This window comes from Xiphias gladius, chromosome 14, assembly GCF_016859285.1.
Source record: "Xiphias gladius isolate SHS-SW01 ecotype Sanya breed wild chromosome 14, ASM1685928v1, whole genome shotgun sequence".
NCBI classification, from domain to species: Eukaryota; Metazoa; Chordata; class Actinopteri; order Istiophoriformes; family Xiphiidae; genus Xiphias; species Xiphias gladius.
This window is the reverse complement of record NC_053413.1, coordinates 16689700-16709880: the sequence shown is the minus strand read 5'-3', so window position 1 is coordinate 16709880 and position 20181 is coordinate 16689700. Positions and strand designations below refer to the sequence as shown.

Sequence of the window (20181 nt, the reverse complement as noted above, 5' to 3'; positions counted from 1 at the left end):
CTGGTGTGTCATGGATGGTGATTAACACTAATGCAGACTACAGGACTTAGAGAAGTAAGTCAAGCTTCTTGTGTGCTGTGTTTCGCCTTGTGCTTTGAAGTTGCCATAGTAACCATTCTCACATCTCAACATACTGTATTAAGATTCTTTTTTTTTTTTTTTTTTAACATTTTGATCTCTCATCCCTTTTCTTCCAACAATCCATTACATTTAAAGTATTTTAATTGCACAGATACTAACTGGTAGAACAAGCACATATAAACAAAGTTTACACATCACATACAGTTGCATGAAAAAGTTTGGGCAACCCTGGTCAAAAGTATTAATGTGAATAGTTGAGTGAGTAGAAGATTTACTGATCTCCAAAAGGCATACAGTTAAGGATAAAAAATTCTTTTCAACATTTCAGTCAAGATTAGTTTTTTTTTTTTTTTTTGTACAATTTTAGAGTGAAAAAAAGGAAAGGAGCACCACACAAAAGTTTGGCCCTCCAAAGAGATTTGGGCTCTTAGATAACTTTTATCAAGGTCTCAGACCTTAATTAGCTTGTTAGGGCTATGGCATGTTCGCAGTCATAGTTAGGAAAGGCCAAGTGATGCAAATTTCAAAGGTTTATAAATACTCTGACTCCCCAAACCTTTTCCCGACAATCAACAGCCATAAATTCCTCTAAGCAGCTGCCTAGTGCTCTGAAAATTAAAATAATTGTTGCCCACAATGCAGGAGAAGCCTATAGAAGATGGCAAAGTGTTTTCAGGTAGCTGTTTCCTCAGCTTGCATCGTAATTAAGAAATGGCAGTTAACAAGAATGGCGGAGGTCAAGTTGAGGATTGGAAGGCCAAGAAAACTGGGTGAAAAAAGGCTGCAGAATTTCATGAAAAGAACAGCTCTTCACATGTTAAGCACGGTGGTGGAAAATCATGCTTTGGCCTTGTGTTGCAGCCAGTGGCACGGGGAATATTTCTCTGGTTGAGGAAAGAATGGAATTCAATTAAATACCAGCAAATACTGGGAGCAAACATAAAAAAAGCTGAAGATGAAAAGAAGATGGCCTTTTCAGCAGGATAAAACACACCTCAAAATCCACAATAGACTACCTCTAGACTACCTAAACATCATCGAAAATCTGTGGATAGACGTCAAAAGAATGTCACAGAACTAGAGGCCTTTTGCAGGAAAAAATGGGTGAAACTCCCCCAAACAAGAACTGAAAGACTCTTAGCTGCTACATAAGTTTTTACAAGCTATGATACTTGCCAAAAGGGGTATTACTAAGTACTGACCATGAAGGGCGCCCAAACTTTTGTTTCAGGCCCTTTTTCTGTTTTGTTATTTTGAAACTTTAAAAGATGGAAATAAAAATTCTTGCTTAAAATAGTAAAGAAATGTGTAATTTTTAACTTTATGCCTTTTGGAAATCAGGTCACCTTTTACTAGCTTAACTATTCACTGTAACAGAAATTTTGACCCGGGGTACCGAAGCTGCTTCTTGTCACTGTGTATGGACATATGGTGACTTACAGTTAGAGATATGAAATATACAAGGTATATACGTTTAGGATCATGCATAATGCAGGGCATGTTCATCTATGCTTATTCATTTTTTCTCTCTATGTTTGTGTTTTGTAGAAGGAACACTACTACAATCCCAACTGTTCCTTCTGGAATTACTCTGAGCGGAGCATGATGGGATACTGGTCCACTCAGGGCTGTAAACTGCTGGAAACCAACAAAAGCCACACCACTTGCTCCTGCAGTCACTTGACCAACTTCGCCATCCTCATGGCTCATCGGGGGAATGTGGTGAGTGGCCCTCGCCTTGTGGTTGCAGGAGTTTATAATTTCTGTCTCATTTAGTTGTTGCTCTTCTGTCTCGCTGATAGATTCGTGCACACACAGCAAGAACAAGAATGGCATTTCAGTGAAGATAATTAGATTATTGCTGGAGGAGATGGTAAGAGCGGGAGGAGGAAGGGAGAGGTGGAGAAGAGGAAGCAGGCTGTCACTTTAAAAGAGCGAGATTGTGGATCAGGATAGGAAGTGCCATAACATTATCAGAAGTAATTATATTTTACCTGTGGTCCGTGTCTAATATCCCTCCATGCATATGTCCGTGAGAAACATGGGAAACGGTAACCTCAGCTTTAACTTGCGTTTCCACCCTTCTTGAAGTTGTGTAGGATCCATGTGGTTGCGAAATGCAATTACAATCCAATTACATGATAAATAGCATATGTAGCAAGGACCTAGCCAGTAATAAATGTGGAGGATAAGTTTGTGGTTTGTTTAATAATACCTCCCAACTCATGAACTCTGTCCCTGTCATCTGTCTTAACCACAACCTTAACCACAGCTTGAAACCAGAGCCCTGAGGCTAGGTTGAGCCTCACACCAATTCCCTACACATCACCTCAACTGCAACTCCTTCCCCCAATAAAATTACAAATATCACAGGAAGAATTGCCTCACTTTCAGGCCACCATGTCCCTGAGTGATTTTTTTGTATGGTCAAGTCTGCTATTTTCACATTTCTGATCATCTTGAAACATGCTCAGTTTTAGAGCCTGTGAAACACGGCATGATTTGAACTCAACAACAGAACCCACATGTGGACGTAGCATCACACGGTCGCAGGTTGTCTGTGGCAGTTTTTCAGCTGACGTCACTTCCTGCAGCATGGCCCGCATAATGTGATCTAAGTATATTCAGTTTGAGTGCCAAATATCATCACGTATGATTATGTTAAAGGACCAAAAATATAGGCTATTCCAAAGTTTACCTGAAACTGATATAAGGCTTCAGAAGTTTGCGTTAGCCAGATCAAAATAGTATTTTCCACAGTTACAGTCTTTTTAGTACACAATTCCCTCTTTTTATCACTATCCTTCTACTGCAGCTCAACAGGCAAACATATATAAAAATATATTTTTGCTAAAAACAAGAACTGTAGATTTTGCCCCATCTCTCACATGGAAAGAGCATTAGGATTGTCATTGTACATATGGGCACCTGACTATTGTCAAAAAATTCTGAAAGTATCCTTTAAGGACTAAACAGCTTAGATATTTTCATTTTCATTACAACTTTGTATATCAAGGTTTCCATCAGGACAGGGATTACACTTCAACAAATATACCTAAAACCATTATGTGCTTAAATGCCACCCATCATTATGACAAGTGTGGAGTTGAAGGTCAGTCCATGATATCTCTGTTTCTCTGCAGGGGGAGGGGAGTGTCCATGAGCTTCTTCTGACTGTCATCACACGGATGGGTATTGCTGTGTCTCTTGTCTGCCTCGCCATCAGCCTCTTCACCTTCTGCTTCTTCCGAGGGTTGCAAAGCGACCGCAACACCATCCACAAAAACCTCTGCCTCAACCTCTTCATTGGCGAGCTCATCTTCCTTGTGGGGATCAACATGACGGAACCAAAGGTACCTTGGAAATTTTACTAACTTAGTTTAGTTTTGCTCATTTACTGAATAGTTATGGGATCAGCACCATTTAGGACAAAGGATAAACATTCTCAAATTCTCAAATGTGTGTTAGTACTCTTAAGTAAAATTTTCCCAAATATGCAGTGTCATATCATTTCAGAGTTACTGGGGAAATTATTGATGTGATAAATAAGTTTAAAACAAGTTTGACCAGACATACATATTTGATGTTTAAATGTGCATATTATTAACTTTAAACGTGCAGCAATAAACATTTGGCTACATGGGGGCAGAACAATTAGGTGTATTACAAAATTATCTTTTCATCACTTTATACAGTATACTTGATATGGATAACTAGTTAGCAAACAGTTGCTTATTTACACAGCCAGCAGACAGAGAGCAACACTAGCATTCATTTGAAGTCATTTTTCTGTCTACCTGATGAATGTAAGACCGTGTTCCATTCTTCTTTTAGCTCTTCTTTGGTCTCCACCAACTCCATAGGGAAATATCTGGCTCTTTAGCTGCTAAATGCTCCACTATGTTCACTAGCCAGTCTCTAACTTTGTCTGTCTGCTGTTTGGAGCTGAGCAGGTAGTGAACAGTGCATTTATCAAAGTTTTTTTTTGTTGCTAAAAACAGCTGCCTGCTGTGTCTAAAACCCAAAACACCCATAAGCCTCTGGCCGCAAAATACACTTTGTGGCCATAAAACCAAAATACTGAGCTGAAAGATGCTAAAAAGCTCAAGTGACCCTTTTCACATTACAAGTGGTAATTTTTATCCTTTGCTGATATACAAATATTGATTAGAGCAGCTTTAAGTAGATAAACTACTGAGCCAGATTACAAACATTGTAATCTGGCTAAACTGGGCTAATGTCACTGGTCATTGAACTTTTAAACTATAAACAAGAACTTAAAATGTCTTGGTAAGTAGTAATAAAAAGTCATTCTTGGTCACTAGGAAAAAGCCAAATTCATCCCTTTAAAAACCTTGTGTCTTCCTGTCAGCTGGTGTGCTCCATCATTGCCGGTGTTCTCCACTTCTGCTTCCTGGCTGCATTCGCCTGGATGTGCCTGGAGGGCGTGCAGCTGTACCTCATGCTGGTTGAGGTGTTCGAGAGCGAATTCTCTCGCAAGAAGTACTACTACATCTCCGGGTACCTCATCCCAGCTGTGGTGGTGGGCATCTCAGCAGCCATCGACTACAGAAGCTATGGCACACAGCGGGCGTAAGTGTAGCATCTCTGCTGAGGCTCTTCTTTTGTGGGATAAAAATCAGGGGCATTAGTCCTCCCTCCTCCCCATCAAGACACACCCACAGAGCATGCATGTGTCCTCTAATGATAGTAATATAGTCCACTTTTGCCTCCTGGCAAATTTACACCCTGTCACTGCTAAAAAGGAGGATGTGAGCAAAGCCGCAACATTAATGAATGCGCTGGCTCGCTGCACTGGCCTGCTGGTTTTTATTCTTTGCATGTGGATAATTGCTAGTTAAAAGTTTATGCACTTCTCTGCTGATCTCCATTCAAGCAGCAAGCTTTATGATTTGTGAGACTGCAATCCTGAGATTTATGGGATTTAAGTAAACTGGCTTTTTCAAACTCCATTTTATTGGTATAGTCTTCACATAATTTCTGTTTCCTGGTGATAAACAAAGACCGAGGTGCAATTCATTCTTGAACTGTCTACAATACATTGTTTACCGCTCAGAGTCTCAGGTACACACAGCCAGACATTGCACATTTGTAGACATTTGCAGACTGTGAAGTCATGAGTCCAACAACCACTGCCATTTACACTGCAGCTTCTCATGGCACGAGGCCAAAATTCCCTCAAGGTCAGGTTTTCTTCTCTGTGGTCAGAGGAGTCTCTATTCTGTTGCATTGACCTGTCATCCAGTCGACTCTGATGGCCCTAATCGATGAGACACAACTTTGTTTTGGCAGTGAGATGATTTAATGAACTGAAACCTTTTGCTCCCCAAAGATGCTGGCTGAGGGTAGATAACCATTTCATCTGGAGCTTCATCGGGCCTGTAACCTTCATAATTGTGGTAAGTTGAAATTTTGTGCACGTGTATGATAACTTTTTTTTTCCCTTCGACAAGGAAAAACTTTGAAAACTGTTTATAGATTTTCTCTCTCTGTGTACTGGCAGCCTCTTGGCTTTGCTTTCTGAGATCAATTTGCATGAAAGGAAAGTGGTCCTATTATAGTGGACACAAGGACATCAGTGTCCACTCAGCTATGAAATCCTCTAAAATCACAATTGGTGAGCGACAACAACTCAAAGCTGTTTGGTCCTTGCTGTACATCTAGAGAATTCTCCCCTCCTGCAATCAGGAGGAGACATCGTCTCAGGCATGAAGGTCATTTGCTCAGTGGGAAAACAAGGGTGATTGTGGGGGGGGGGGACATGGAAGTAATGAGTGGGTGGGCCAGACAACCATTATCCCAGCTCATAGCCCTGCTGAGGATCATGGCACGTCCCCAGCCAATCCCAGCACACGGACGTCTCCATCTTCACCTTTTAATATTTCATGTGGTGCGCTGGGTGTTCGTGATGCACATACACACACACACACAACATGTGCATGAATACATGTACACAGCACTCAACAAACACAGGCTGCATATCCATACAGGCGCATACAGTAACACCCATGTAAATCTGTCCATAGGCTGTAAATACATGCAAAACCTGGAGAGGTGCTGCGGCGGAAGTGCTTGTTTTTTGCGCTGATTTTGGCAGAGAAGTGAGAGACCTGAATATTGTAGAGGACGGCCCCTTGGAGACCGGGCATGAGGGGGAGTCCATATGCAGTTTGCCTCAGCTTTCTGCAGAGTGCCTCCCTGTCTTCTCGCCTCGCTCTCCGTCCGTCTTTCTGTCTCATCGGATCTGTGTCATCACTTGGAGCTGTGTTAAATGCATCTGCAGCCATTCGACTCATGCAGACGTAAATCGGCCCCAGTGGCTGAGAGACAAAACTCGGCATTACTCTAAGCTGTGATCTAAAAGCCTGTTTCTGCCTTCTTAGCCACTCCTTTTTCGTCCATCTTTCCCCCTGCTGTTGTTGGTTTCCATCTGCTTCCTGCTCATACTCCTTGTTTCCATTTAAAGACCCTTTTCTGTTGCCTTGTAGTTTTTCAGAATGCATCCATGTGGGCTAATGAGGATTTTTCTGCTTGAATGTGATTAGATTGAAAACAAAGTATTTGATAAAGTCAGAACACTACATTTGGATCATTATACTTTGTTTTCTTGTCAAGTCATGCTTTTTTTACCTCTAATTTTCCTTCATGTACAGTAGACTGGTCACACTTACAAAATGCTCGCTTGGAGCAGATATAGGATACAGGTTTTTATACAAAAATAACACAAAAATCTGGATATACTTTTTTTCAGTGAAGATTTACAGAACTGCATTTCATAGGTTTAATATGGTATTGCACTAAATTGAAGCACATCTCCTTCCTTTCCCTGGGTGGCGACAAGCCCTGCAGTGCTTATAGAGAGACGTCCTGAGAGCATGGAAACCTTTCTGGATGTATGTGTTGAATCACTTAAATGTTTTTCCTGGCCTCTGTAACAATTATTTCTAAAAGATGTCACTCAGCTCCATTCTTTCCTCTCTGACGTTTTTCTGGAGACTTTGTCCATCGCATATCAGATCTGCTTGGATATCAGCAGACATATATTCTCATATTTGATGAGGATTTGCACTTTGGGATTGTCAAAAAAGAGATAGGGAAGAAAAACTTTCAGTGTAATTTATGTTGAAGGCCAGAGCTGTGTGAAGTAGACCAAAGCAATAACCTCTCACTGTTGTTTTTCTCTTTGGAAGTCAGTGTACGTTCTGATCTGCACCGGGGCATTAAATCTTAATAGTCCTCTTGGTAACGGCATGCTGGTGTTGATGCTCGCTATATAGAGCCAAAACCACTGTAGATTAAACAATAATCTTAGTCAATGTGAAACATAACGACTGTTGTTAGCAACCAGTGGTGAAATGTAACTAAGTACATTTACTCAAGTACTTTACTTTAGCACAAATTTGAGGTACTTGTTCCTTACTTGAGTATTTTCTTTTCATGCGACTTTTTATACTTTTACCACTACGGTTCAAAGGGAAATACTGTACTGATGATAATGCCATGTTACAGATTCAACTGCCCAACAATAAATACAAGAAATATATCATCTACGAATGTTCATCTATCAGGGAAAAAAATCACCAGTTGCAGTCCCATATAAAATGAAAGCATAAAAAACTGATCTACACCTCAACCAACTACAACAGTAAAATGTTGCTTGCACATTAATGCACATTGTATCATATATAATAATCGTTTCATTTCTCTGAGTACTTATACTTACTCTACTCTAAGTTTTTTTTTTGGATTATACTTCCATACTTTTACTTTGGTAAAATATTAAATTTAGATTTTTTTTCTTGCAGTGGAATGTTTTCAGTGTGGGAGTGGTACTTTCACTTAAGCAAAGGATCTGTATGCTTCCTCCACCACTGTGAGCAGCCGAAATCGGATGCCTGTCTAATTGCAGTTTACCAACCGTGATACGCATCTGTTTTGACAGGTCAATGTCATCTTCCTGGTGGTGACGATGTACAAGATGGTGAAGCATTCCACCTCCATGAAACCCGACTCGTCCAGGCTGGGCGGTATCAGGTGAGGGTGTCACTGTAGGAGATTAACTGGTGGGGAGGTGGAGGCTTGGTATGAAATTTTGTGTGTGTTTAGGCGGCCGCTTATGTGTGAAAAGAAAAATAATACGCACCATTACTGCTTTTACGTGCTTCCTGAAATTTCAAAAGCCTACATTTATTTGATTTGTTCTTCTCTTAAACCCGACAAGACCAGTATTTTTCCATTTCAGATGTTATTTTGGTCTGTAGGCCGTGCCTTTTTAGTTCATTTTATGATTTCAGTATTGGCACTACGCTGGGTTATATTGCCTTATTATTTCTTCATAATTGCATTTCTAACCTTTGGTATCTTGTTGCTCCTGTGCTGGAATAGTTTACAGGCCTCCTTGGAAGATGGATTCAACCACATGCCAAGTAGATTTAGTGATGGTGAAAAACAGAAAAAAATGGCCTCCCGTTTTCCCGCTTCCCGTGCTCTGCATTTACTTGATAAAGAGACAAGTACCTGGCCATTTCTGTGCCTGCATTCCTGTTCAACAATATGTCTGAGGGCAGGCCAACATATGTTATGTGGGCGTTTGATTTTTAGGCTGCCGCTCTGATTTTATTCCAAACCAAAAAAAGGCACTGACTTGGCTTTCAGGTTTGCTTTTAAGCACCCAGAAAACCTACCTTTGTTTGCATTTGGACGCCAGATTTCACACATTATCTTAAGTCGTCAAAACTCATTAACTGCTCCTAATTAGGGTCTACCTCAAATCCATATTTAGTTTGTGTGTCATATGAGGTAAAAAAAAAAAAAAGGGGGAGATAATTGGTTGCATTTGGTGGGATTATTTTAGACAAAAAAAAAATGTATTCTCATATAAAAAGCACCAAAAACTGGATAGCGTGTCTTATCAGGCAACACTCTCAACACTACCTCTCATTTTTCTGTGGCTCCTCTCTCAGTGACATGCTGTTGTCCCATTTCTTCTCTCCTCACCGCATCTCTCTCAGGGTGGCTCACTTCTCTCTTGTGTATCAATAACAACCACCCGTCGTCATTGAAACTGACTGTTGAGTTATCTTATTTCCTCTAGGCTCTCTGGAAGCCACCAAGGAAAAAAAACCTGCTGTGTCTGCAGTCTCTTTAGCCACCAACTCCAAGGAAGAACAAGGAAATATTTTTGACTCAGTGTCAAATACCAAATGCAAATTCATTCCGAAACTTTTTATCAGCATTTATACACTATGCCACCACTAGTACAACTTGAGCAAGAGGAAAACAGCAGTTCTTTTTGTACGAGAAAAACATCAAACCGAGCCAAGATGAAATCCATTGTTTTGCTTTTTTCTCTTGTTTATATTCCTCTTCTTTCTCTTCCACAGGTCGTGGGTGTTGGGAGCGTTTGCCCTACTTTTTCTGTTGGGGCTCACATGGTCCTTTGGCTTGTTTTTCCTCAACGAATCTTCCATCGTAATGGCGTACCTCTTCACTATCTTCAACACTCTGCAAGGGATGTTCATCTTCATCTTCCACTGCCTCCTACAGAAAAAGGTAAGATTTTTTTCCTCTGTGATTAACTGATAAGTCAATCAGGAGAAAATTCATCAACAAAAAGTCACTTATCAACCAAAAATGTCAAATTTTCACAACTTCCATCTTCTTAAATATGTGGACGTCTTGTTTTTCCACAGTTTTTATCTTTTTGTAAACTGCATATTGTTGGGACTGCTGTTGTTAGATAAAAAAAGGAAATTTGAAGACACAAACTTGGAAATTGTGGCATTTTCCACAATTTTCTACCATTTTAAAGACCAAACAAATAGTGAATTAATTAAAAAAAGAGTCAATCAAAAGACAAGTAATCGGCAACTGTTTTGATACATGGTTAATCATTGGAGTCAGTTTTCAAACAAAAATACAAAAATTTTGCCTGTTCCAGCTTCTTGAATGTCAGGATTTAATGCTTTTCTTTGTCATAAATGATAGTAAATTTTTAGTTGGACAAAACAAGACATTTGAAGACATCACCTTGGCTCAGTAAACTGTTACTGTCATTTTTTTAAATAGACAATCGATTAATCAAGAAAAAGTATCATTAATTGCAGCTTTGCGTTAATAAAATTCAAGTGTGGCAGGGCCAAGAATTGCCTCCTTCTTTCATAATGTAATTTATATTGCAGGGATTTCATAATGTTTTATACACTCCGACTTAGAAACACCCATATCAAAGGCCGTACCCTATAATATTTTAACATGTCACTGTTTCTTTTCCCTTGGCCTTACAGGTATGACATTTAATGCCATCCAGCTGTCAGCTGGATGGCATTAATAAAGACTTGGGATTTGCATCTCTTGTGGGGTGGGGGGCGTTGTGGCGCTGTCTTTATCTGTGTGTGCTCAGTCTGTCCTGATCTTTTACTCCTCTGCAGGTCCGCAAAGAGTACAGCAAATGTTTCCGTCAGTCCCAGTGCTGCGGCGCGCTGCCATCTGAGGGCTCCCACAGTTCAGCTAAGACAGCCACGTCTCGATCCACGGCCCGCTACTCATCTGCCACACAGGTACGTGCACAGCACTGTGATACAGATGTAACAGGGTTTAGGATTTAGAAAACCAGGTGTGAAAATGTTATTTCAGTTCATTATATGTTAGTGGATTTTGTTTTTATATTTTTTGGACTGTTTTGGTTTTAAACAAAAAAGTATGTTTTCTTTACTTTTTTATCTATTAAATGGATAAGTATGGTGGTATTTGTTAGTTTTTAATCATCAACAAATCTCATGAAAAGACCAAAACCAACAAAGGACAGATCCTGCAAACAAGTATTGTCTGTGTATCCAAAACCTGATATACTGTCTCTTATTCCTCTGTTCCGTGGAGCTCCATTATTGTCCAAAAAGTTAAAAAAAAAAAATAAGTGAGCCACATTGTTGCACTCACACAATGTTCCTCCAGTGTGATGAAGAGGGGCACTGTAGTTTATTTTGATTCAATCCCACAAATAACATCACGGACGTGTTAAAACTCACTAGGGCACCAAATGTGTATTAATCTGCGGCTGAAAATTGCACCCTCCAAATGCACTATTTACTCCCGTTCGAGTAAAGTTTGTTCAAATCTACAGTGCCCAGATGTTGAAGGAAATCATTTTGCCTTTTTAAGAAATGAAGCTATATATATGAGACCCGTTTAAAACCGCCTTGGGGCTGGGAGCCTTAGACAAGTTAAGGGAGGTTGGAAAACAGCGAGAAGCAAACAATCATGTTGTTGTTTTTGGTCTTTTAAGTGGATTCGCTGAGAAAAAGAAAAATAATATCACCAGCCTTATCCTTTAGTAAAGACTCAAAATGTTCAGTTTATTTTCAACTTTTCACTCAAATGTTATCATTGTAAAGCCTAGTCTCTCGATTGATTCAACCAAATACATAGTTTGGGCACTGAAGAAGAAATTTCACTGTGGTTACTCAGTGCCACAATTTAGGCTTCACATCGTAATGTTAAAGCTTAGTTATCAAGTTGTTAGACTAACCAAGGTTATATATCAAATGGGATGGGATTGAATTTTTTTTTAGATCAAGAAGTGTTATGGTACAGTGCAGCTAGGAGGCAGAAAACATTAAACCTTCCTTTTTCAATGAGTGAAAATTGTTGAACTGGACATGGATGCCTGTTATAATCTCTTCTCTGGTGCCTTTATGAGATCTATCTTAAGATCACTTCTGGGAATGTGGTGGCAGCTTCTGCTTTTACAATCGAGAGAAAGAAAAAAAGAGTTGTTCAGGGCAGGTCTCTGAAATTACAAATTGTAAGATTATCAGCGTATCCTTTTCTTTCTTACTTTTTTGGATCCATAGCACGTGGGGGTTTGGTTTTACTCTAGCGCTACCACATCATCAAGCAGCGGGTTAGCTGAATCATGTATACAAGTGAAGGCTTGAATCACAAACCCCAGTAACCTCTCAGTCCTCGGGGCCAAAAGCCTTGAATAACAGTGGCATGATGTTGAGTCCTGATCAATGGCTGCTTTTTGTCTCTACCCAGAGCCGCATCAGGCGGATGTGGAATGACACTGTGAGGAAGCAATCGGAGTCCTCCTTCATCTCAGGAGACATAAACAGCACCTCCACGCTCAACCAAGGTAAGCGACCCTTTCTTCCACCAACACCAGAAGAGACATATACGCAATTCTCTTTATGATGAGGCTCTGAATTCACAATAAACACTTCAGTGGGAGTTCAGACAAGAGCAAAATAAGACCCAATCTAATGTTGCATTTCTCTTAACATTAAGCAGTCAAAAAATAATTGAAATGCTGCCTGTGTATCAAAGTTCACAGCATTTTCCTGCACTTTCCTGCTCACTGGGATCATCTAAAAAGAGAGAAATAGAGACAGAAAAGAGGGGTGGTATTTAGTCTGGCATATATATATACGTTACTGACGAGGACTTGAGTTGAAAAGGTAACGACCCTGACTGGAGAAGCTCATCTTCACCCCAGAGTGATAATCAGGCTGAAGGTAGGGAGGGGAGATGAGCAAAGTCAGGCTGAGGTCAGAGCAGGTTTTGGGACAGATCCTGTGAAGCTCAGGCTCCAGACTGTGCCAGCACAGATTTGGCTGTAGTTATGAATTAGTTTAGATTTTTTTTTTTAAAAAGCACACATGCCAGAGCAGAGTTTTTTCTGCGTTCCATCCAAATGACTGAGGATAGTTATTACATTCTTGAGGATTTACACAAGCATGCTGAGGATGATAGGGATGCTGTATTATTCATGGCAGGCCGCTTCGACATGTTTTGTCTAGTGTCTCGACTGGATGTGTTTGTTTAGATGAATTTGTTTCACATAAACACTGCAGCTGATTGTGTAGCTATGCTTTGGTTAACACTTGTTGCGATAATATTGTTTGTCAGTTGCATCAGCTGACTGTTTGGATAATGTCTTGTTTTGACCAACGTTGCTATGGCTGCTTTGTCCATAAGGAAGGCAGACAGATCGCAGGTCATAAATCTTTTTGTGGTGTCAGATTTAGGACAGCGAATGTCAGTGTGTTTGTTTATGTCAACAGCTACCCAGTGCATCGCCATAGACCATGAAGAACACGGTATCTCGAACTCTTTTTCTTCAACTGTTTTTTTTTTCTTCTGATTTTTCTCCCTCTCTCTCTTTTCCTGTTATTTCAGGGATGACTGGCAACTACCTCTTAACTAACCCTCTCCTCCGAACCCACGACACTAACCCTTATAACAACCTGCTGGCAGAAACGGTGGTGTGCAACACCCCCTCTCCACCGGCCTTTCACTCCCCAGGTGCACATCCACCCTCCACCTTTATTCTTACATAGATTTCTTTTTGTTTTAAAGCAGAAGTTAAACCTTTTTTGGGAAATGTGCTTATTCATTTTCTGAAGGGGAGTTAGATGAGAAGATTGTTCCGCTCCCCCTTTTAAAGGGGGGGTTTATCTGCCAAGAAACAGTCGAGCGCATATTTCCATATAAACAGCAAATTATCATTTTTACACTTCAGTTTTTGTACATGCTAAACAAACCAGACATAGCTTGTTAATTAATGAGCTTTAGAGGAGCTTTTAGGTGGATTTTGTTACCATTTGAAAGAGCCAGGCTAGCTGTTTCCCCCTGTTTCCAGTCTTTATGCTAAGCTAAGATAACCATCGCCTGGTTGTTGCTTCATATTTAACGCAGATGCGAAACTGGTTTCAGTCTTCTCACATAAATCTCCTCCAGAGAGCGAATGAGCCTGTTTCCCAAGATGTCAAACTGTTCATTTAAGTGTGTTGGATTTAATAAAAACATGAAAACTTCTAAGGTTGTGGCTGTGGCACAGCATGAATGAAAATGTTGAGAGTAATTACACTAGATTTACCGTGTCTTCATTCACACCTTCTCTGTATTTTCAGTAGTTCTTATCCACACAAGTTTCTCCTTTGTAAACACAGAAGGAGATAAAGCTCAGAGACGTCAGTGGTATCTTATCTCTTCAACTGAGCAGGCATATTGGAATTTTTCTCTGTTGAATATGAGCTTCACATGTTGGCCCCAAATCATTTGTGCTCTCACCATGTATTCATGGCTGATATCTTTATGTGTTGAAATCTTTACATTTTCTATTGTTTACTTCAATTTAGACCAAGCTGGATTTAAATCATTTCAGTGTTTATGGTGACCTAGTTCTTCACTGGCAGAGAAAAAGAAACCCAATTAAAGAAAAAACAGAACCATATGACGCAATGCGGGCAGAGTCATAGCCCTCAGATATTCACAGGCATTTGATGATAAAAGGGAATGTACAAAAACAGCAGTGTGGTGAAAGTGTGTAAGCAGAGGATATGCAGTAACATATAGCTTTAACCTGCCGCAGTCATCATGGTCTTGTTTTGTGCTGCGAGCTCGCTTACAGCACACCGAGAGCGCTTCAGATAAGAGATAGTGAAGGAGAGATAATGAAGGGTTGTGAAAACAATCAGACATTTTGTGAATTTTGTTTTGTTTTGCTTTGTTTTTTGTTTTTTTTTATTTGAGCAGGCTGCAGTGTGACACACAAACGTCAAAACCTGTTGGGAAGATCACCAACCAAGTATGAAATACACACCGAGAGACCTTCAAGTTTAACATAAGCTTTTTCAAAATTTCCTCTGCTATAGTCATTACATTTAGCTCCTGCAAAAGGATGAGCGTGTCCTCTATTATGAGTGTATTAATACTAAGTAATACTCTGCAGATGTTCATCCGATGCAGTAAAATCTGTAAGGAGAACATCTTGGAAGAATCTCTGCTGGAACGCTTCCCAGAGTGCAGCTGTTGCTGTGTCCAGCTGAATTCTGTTCACATCATTTCCCCCTCTCCCGGTGGACAATACCTGTCTGCAATAAAATCACTGCCTGCGCATAAACAAATGTAGAGTCTATTCAGAGAAGTGTCTAATTATCCCCCCACCCTTTTTTTGGCCCTTCTGCTGTGCGCTCCTTTCACTCTTTTTAGAAATGTCTTTGATGTTGTTGTTAGAGTATTTTTTGTTTTTTCAGTTGCTATCATCCATTTTCTGACACGTTCGTTTGAAACCCAAGGCTACAGTTTCCCCTTCTCTGTGTGTAAAAACTGCCTGTGACGACATCCCTCTCACCGTACAAAATGTCAGCCTTTCACTCACAGGCTCGCAGCCTACCCAGTAAATAAACTCCTCATATCAAACCAAACTAACCTCCTTCACTTTCATCCTGCTACTTGAGCTTTGTCACAGAGCTGCACAAAACTAGAGTACTCCGTTGTGTGTGTTTGTGTCTGTTTTTTTGTTCACATTACACCGGTAGATGTACACTTCAAAAAAGGAAAAAAAAAAATTCATGTCATTCAGACAGAAATAATTTTATCAGGAAATGTTCCTTCTTTTACTGTAGACTTGTAAAAAAGACTGTGCTTGCTGCTGAACCCTTTCACCTGCTGAGTCCAGGATTCAGTTTTCCTTGATTTGTCCTTTACCTCTCCTAAACTCTACGCAGTCATTCTCCAATCCACCTAGAACAATTTGAGCAAAGCATCAAATGGGCTAAATTATAGTTAATTGCAAGGACACAATCAGAGTCGGATCGACTGAATCCAGGCTGGATGTTATGAGCTTCCACTTTCGTCTTATTTCAGTGATTTTGTTGTTTCTGCTGCAATTGAAAAAAGCATCTGTTTTACTTTTTTTGCACATCAGCTGTTCTTAGGCCAGATAGCCTGAGCAGACACACTTGATGTGAGTGGTGGCAAAGTGAGTCATTGCACCGTGCCTGTCTGTCGTGATGTGTGGGGGTTGTTGCTGTGCTTGCGGGACCCCAGTGCAGAGGTGGCTGGCCATCTGTGTTCAACATTACTCTCTTGTCTTGCCTTCTTTAAACCGGCGGAATGTTTCATTCATTGTTAATGCCACAACATCTCCTCATTAGCTTGTATTTATTGCTTTCTTTTAGTCTCATCCTGTGTGTTGCTTTTTGTATCCTGCTCTGTTGTTACCTGTTAGTCAAGCTACTTTATAATGTTTTTGCTAGAGTATATTTTTTTTGTTTTAAGTCATCGCTTGTTCTCATTTCTCCAATATTGTTCAGGATAATTTCTTAGATTGGCTTTAATGATATTCAGCCATAATGAGGATGGAAATGTTGGAGAGCTAATTGGGTTCTCGTGTGAATTTTAGAAGTTTTTGTATCTGCGTAAAATTAAAATTAAAAGAGAGAGATCAAAGAGCACAAGAGTGAAGTGTCCTGAGCAGTATCAAGTATATGTGGATGGTGTAGTGGAGATTGTTTTGTTCTTTCAAAAGAACAAAAAATTATATCTCACGCGCTCTTTTCGCCTTTCTTTGCAGGACAGCACTCTCTGAGCAACAGCAGGGACATCAGCGCCATGGACACCCTCCCCCTCAATGGCAATTTCAACAACAGCTACTCCCTGCGAGACGACGACTATGAAGCCGTGGGCATTCGAGCCACGGGTGACCTGGGGGGCCTCAACCTGGACGATGTCGCCTTTGAGAAGATGATCATATCTGAGATTGTCCATAACAACCTTAGGCCCCGGGGGGCCCCCAAAGGCCGCGACGCCCAGAGGGACAGAGCCGTGCCTCCCCAGACCAGAGTGACGGTGGACATAGGCGGGGACGGGAGTGGCAGCGAGGATGACGCCATCGTGGCGGATCACGCCGAAGCCTCGTCCCCCCAGAGAGGAAGTGGAAGAGGAGGCCACGCCACCCTGGAGCTGCTCCTGCATCCCCACCACAAGGAGGCACTGGAGGCCCCCCTCCTGCCCCAGAGGACTCACTCCCTGCTATACAGCACCCAGAAGGCCCCCAGGTGCCTGGAGGGGCAGGGCGACCATGGTTCTGAGACTGTTATCGCAGTGGAGGACATGGATTCCCAGTCACCCAACAATAATAGAGACTCCCTTTACACCAGCATGCCAAACTTGAGAGACTCACCCTCGCCCTCGGCTTCACCATACCCCCCGGAGGAAGAGGAGGAGGAGGAGGAGCTCTCCCCCTCAACTCGCAGCGAGAGCGAGGACGCGTATCATAAAAGCATGCCTGAGCTCGGCGATGCACCGCAGCCTTTGTCCTACTACCACATAAACCGAGGCACCAGCGACGGGTGCATCATCCCACCCAACAATGAAGACTGTGCGCAGGAGGGAGAGGCACCCAGCGACGGACAAATGCAGCTCATTACCAGCCTCTGAGCGGGCCGTCTTTGTTTGCACAGTTTTGAACAGATGGGTGCTTTTGGTTGATGTCAAGAGAGCCAGCGAGTCTGGCCCCGCACTCCGCATGCTCTTCCTGTTAGGACAGGAAGTGAAATGTTGTTGGGTGGGAGAAGGAATGAATAAATGACTTTTGCACACAGATCTCATCAACACACAAAACACGTCCATCCGAGGCCAGACAATGTGGACTGTGAAAGCTCTGCTGTTGGACTAAAGAGGCGCGGAGAATAACATACAGGCCGTTGCATCACCGATAAGTCTGGTATTTCTGTTGTACTGAACAAAGAGCTGAAAAATAAGGGATAAAAAAAAAAAAAACTCCAAGCAAAGAACTATGAAACTCCTGACATATTCTTGGGGGACTTTGCAGAACCAGGGTCTTTTTAGTCATGAAGTACAGAACTAGAAATAGTGTGGCTCCACAACACAGTCAGGACTGTAAAGTTAAGAAACCACTAATTCAGACTCAGGCCTTATATTTTCTCTATTGCACATTTAACTGTTGTCGAAGTAACAGCTAAAGAAAAATATATTTTGCTGTACCACTAGTGTAAAAAGTAAAAACAAGAAAAAAAAAAAAAGAAAAGAAACGGCAGCCATTCAGTAGTTATGCCCTTTCAATGTTAATAAGATTCTTCAGACAAGGTTAATCAAAATGGTGGAAATGTGCTTTCTCCTCTCACACTTGACTCGTTGTAGTATGTTTGAATATGAAAAAAAAAAAAAACGTTTTGAGAGATATCAGTCCATAGGAAATCATGCTCACGTCTCTGCTTGTGAAGTGCTTTTGCTTTCATGAATGATGAGTTTTTGCCAGCAGTATATTTGTTAACACCGGGCCATGCACAGATTTGGAGTGAATTGGATACTTGTGTAATTTATTTTACTTGAAAAAAATTGTCAGGTTTAAAGACATATGTTCGTGTCGATGCGATATTGCAGTTTTTGCGGACATGTTTCATCCTTTGACACTAATTAATTTATTAAGTGAACTATTGAGAAAAAAATGGGGAAAAAAAAGAACGTGGTTTGAAAGTGTGAAAAGTTGTTGCAGCACTGATTAGGTTCATTTTATTTCCTCTGTAAGAGCCCATTATCAGCTGATATTTAATTCAATTCCTGTTTGATATCAAATAAATGTGAAATTTTTTCTTGTTCGCAGGTGTCTGGTTGCTTATTCTCATTTTGCATGAAAGGTCTGCTATGATCCATACATGTAGTGAAATGACAAAGGATAAGGGGTGGTGGTGGATAAGGCAAAATTGTATATTCTTGTTATTGTCAACGAATCCAATGAAAACCAGAACCATCAGTGTGTTAGTCCATCTCTCCATACTTTCTGACTATTGCAGCCTCTTTCATACCTTCCCACTGGAGTCTTTAAAAAGACTCTTTTTTTTTAAAGGCTAAGTAATTTCCTTAAACAGCTGGGCACTGTAGTTTTTAGCAAACTTTACTCAAACATGAATAAATAGTACATTTGTCAGGGACTATTTTCAGCTGCGGATTAATACACACTTGTGTGTAGTGTGAGGATTTCCAGCAGCAGGACGGTGCATGTGTGATTGACTCAAAAAAACTGCTGTGCCCATGTTCATCATAATGAAGACACTTGTCTCCCAGTGCAATCAGCTGCTTAAGCACACTTTTATGAAGCATTTTCACTCCTCAAAACACTCAATCTCCAAGCAATCAACACAGTTTTATACTGAGCAGCACAGCACTTCGGTCGCTCACTCAGAAATGTAACTTCTGTGTCACATGTAAATAACTTCACCAGTGAAATCACGGCTGCTGCCAAAATAAAATTTCTCTTTATCATTGCTTAAGTCAAGGCAGTCAAATGTCAAAGGAACTGCCTCAGTGAGACAGAACACAGTAACTTTGGGTTTCTTTATGTGCTTCCTCTTTGAGATTTACATACAGTAACTCAATTATAAAATCAAATATTCTCTATAGCTGACGAAGGCAACCTGTTGTCTCTGTCCTTACTGTCTCATCTTCTGTGTACCTTTATGTTTGAAAAGTTATGACAGTTGGAACGCATCGCTGCATTACTTGAAGGTAGTTTTACTTTTGCCTTTGACTTCTGTATGAAAACGCTAAGAGATGCAAAAACTGTTGTGATAGAATGAATTATACTTTTGAGAAACATGATTTTCATTTGGCAATTACAACTGAGAAAAACTATAAATAGTTTTTGGACAACAATGTAAGTCTTAGTGCACAGAGGAATATAGTAATTCAGGCTTTTTTATCACCTTTCAGATGTTGTTGTACGATAGAAATGAAAGGGTTTTCAAATTTGTTACGATTTAGTTTTTGGGTAATCATGTGATATTGCAATGTTGGCCCTAGTTGGGAGCAGAGTTGTATATGTATATATGTATATATACATATACATATACATATATACATATAATGTCAAGTTGTTTATGTCAAGTTGTTTACAAAATGTGAAGATGTCAACAGAGATTGGAATCTGTTGAGTGACATGACATCAGAAAGAGGGGCATACCGTACCTGTCTCTGTCTCCCAATACATATGGACTCCAGACATTTACATTAGGCCCATCTTCAGGTACATGCCAATCACTTTCTCAATTTCCTTTGTATTGGTGTTTATAGATGTTCCCTTCTTTAGAAAGCTGAACTCATTTGTGTGTCCCTGTCTGGCTAGTGTTTATCTCACTAAAAGGAATACATGCATCTCTCCAAGGCACTTACATCCCCACCATCAAAAATATTCTCATCTGTCCCTGAACTACACAACAACCATCCCACGCAAACATTCCACAACATTCAGAGCCTGTTTCTGCCTAATGCAAC

The 20181-nt window shown here is 40.6% G+C and overlaps 1 protein-coding gene across 2 annotated transcripts in view; it reads left to right on the top strand.

The window, feature by feature from the left end:
* The window catches only part of LOC120799291 (adhesion G protein-coupled receptor L2-like), an 85058-nt gene extending 66587 nt beyond the window's left edge, over positions 1-18471 (top strand). Inside the window, exons 13-22 of one of the 2 annotated variants that reach the window (XM_040144351.1) lie at positions 1630-1803; positions 3225-3434; positions 4454-4674; positions 5435-5501; positions 8045-8136; positions 9486-9654; positions 10533-10661; positions 12142-12238; positions 13282-13407; positions 16463-18471. In XM_040144351.1, coding sequence (XP_040000285.1) covers positions 1630-1803; positions 3225-3434; positions 4454-4674; positions 5435-5501; positions 8045-8136; positions 9486-9654; positions 10533-10661; positions 12142-12238; positions 13282-13407; positions 16463-17328 — 2151 coding nt within the window. In that variant the 3' untranslated portion in view covers positions 17329-18471. The remainder of the gene's footprint in view (positions 1-1629; positions 1804-3224; positions 3435-4453; positions 4675-5434; positions 5502-8044; positions 8137-9485; positions 9655-10532; positions 10662-12141; positions 12239-13281; positions 13408-16462) is intronic. The other variant, XM_040144350.1, reaches the window with a different exon arrangement.
* Positions 18472-20181: the final 1710 nt, after the last annotated feature.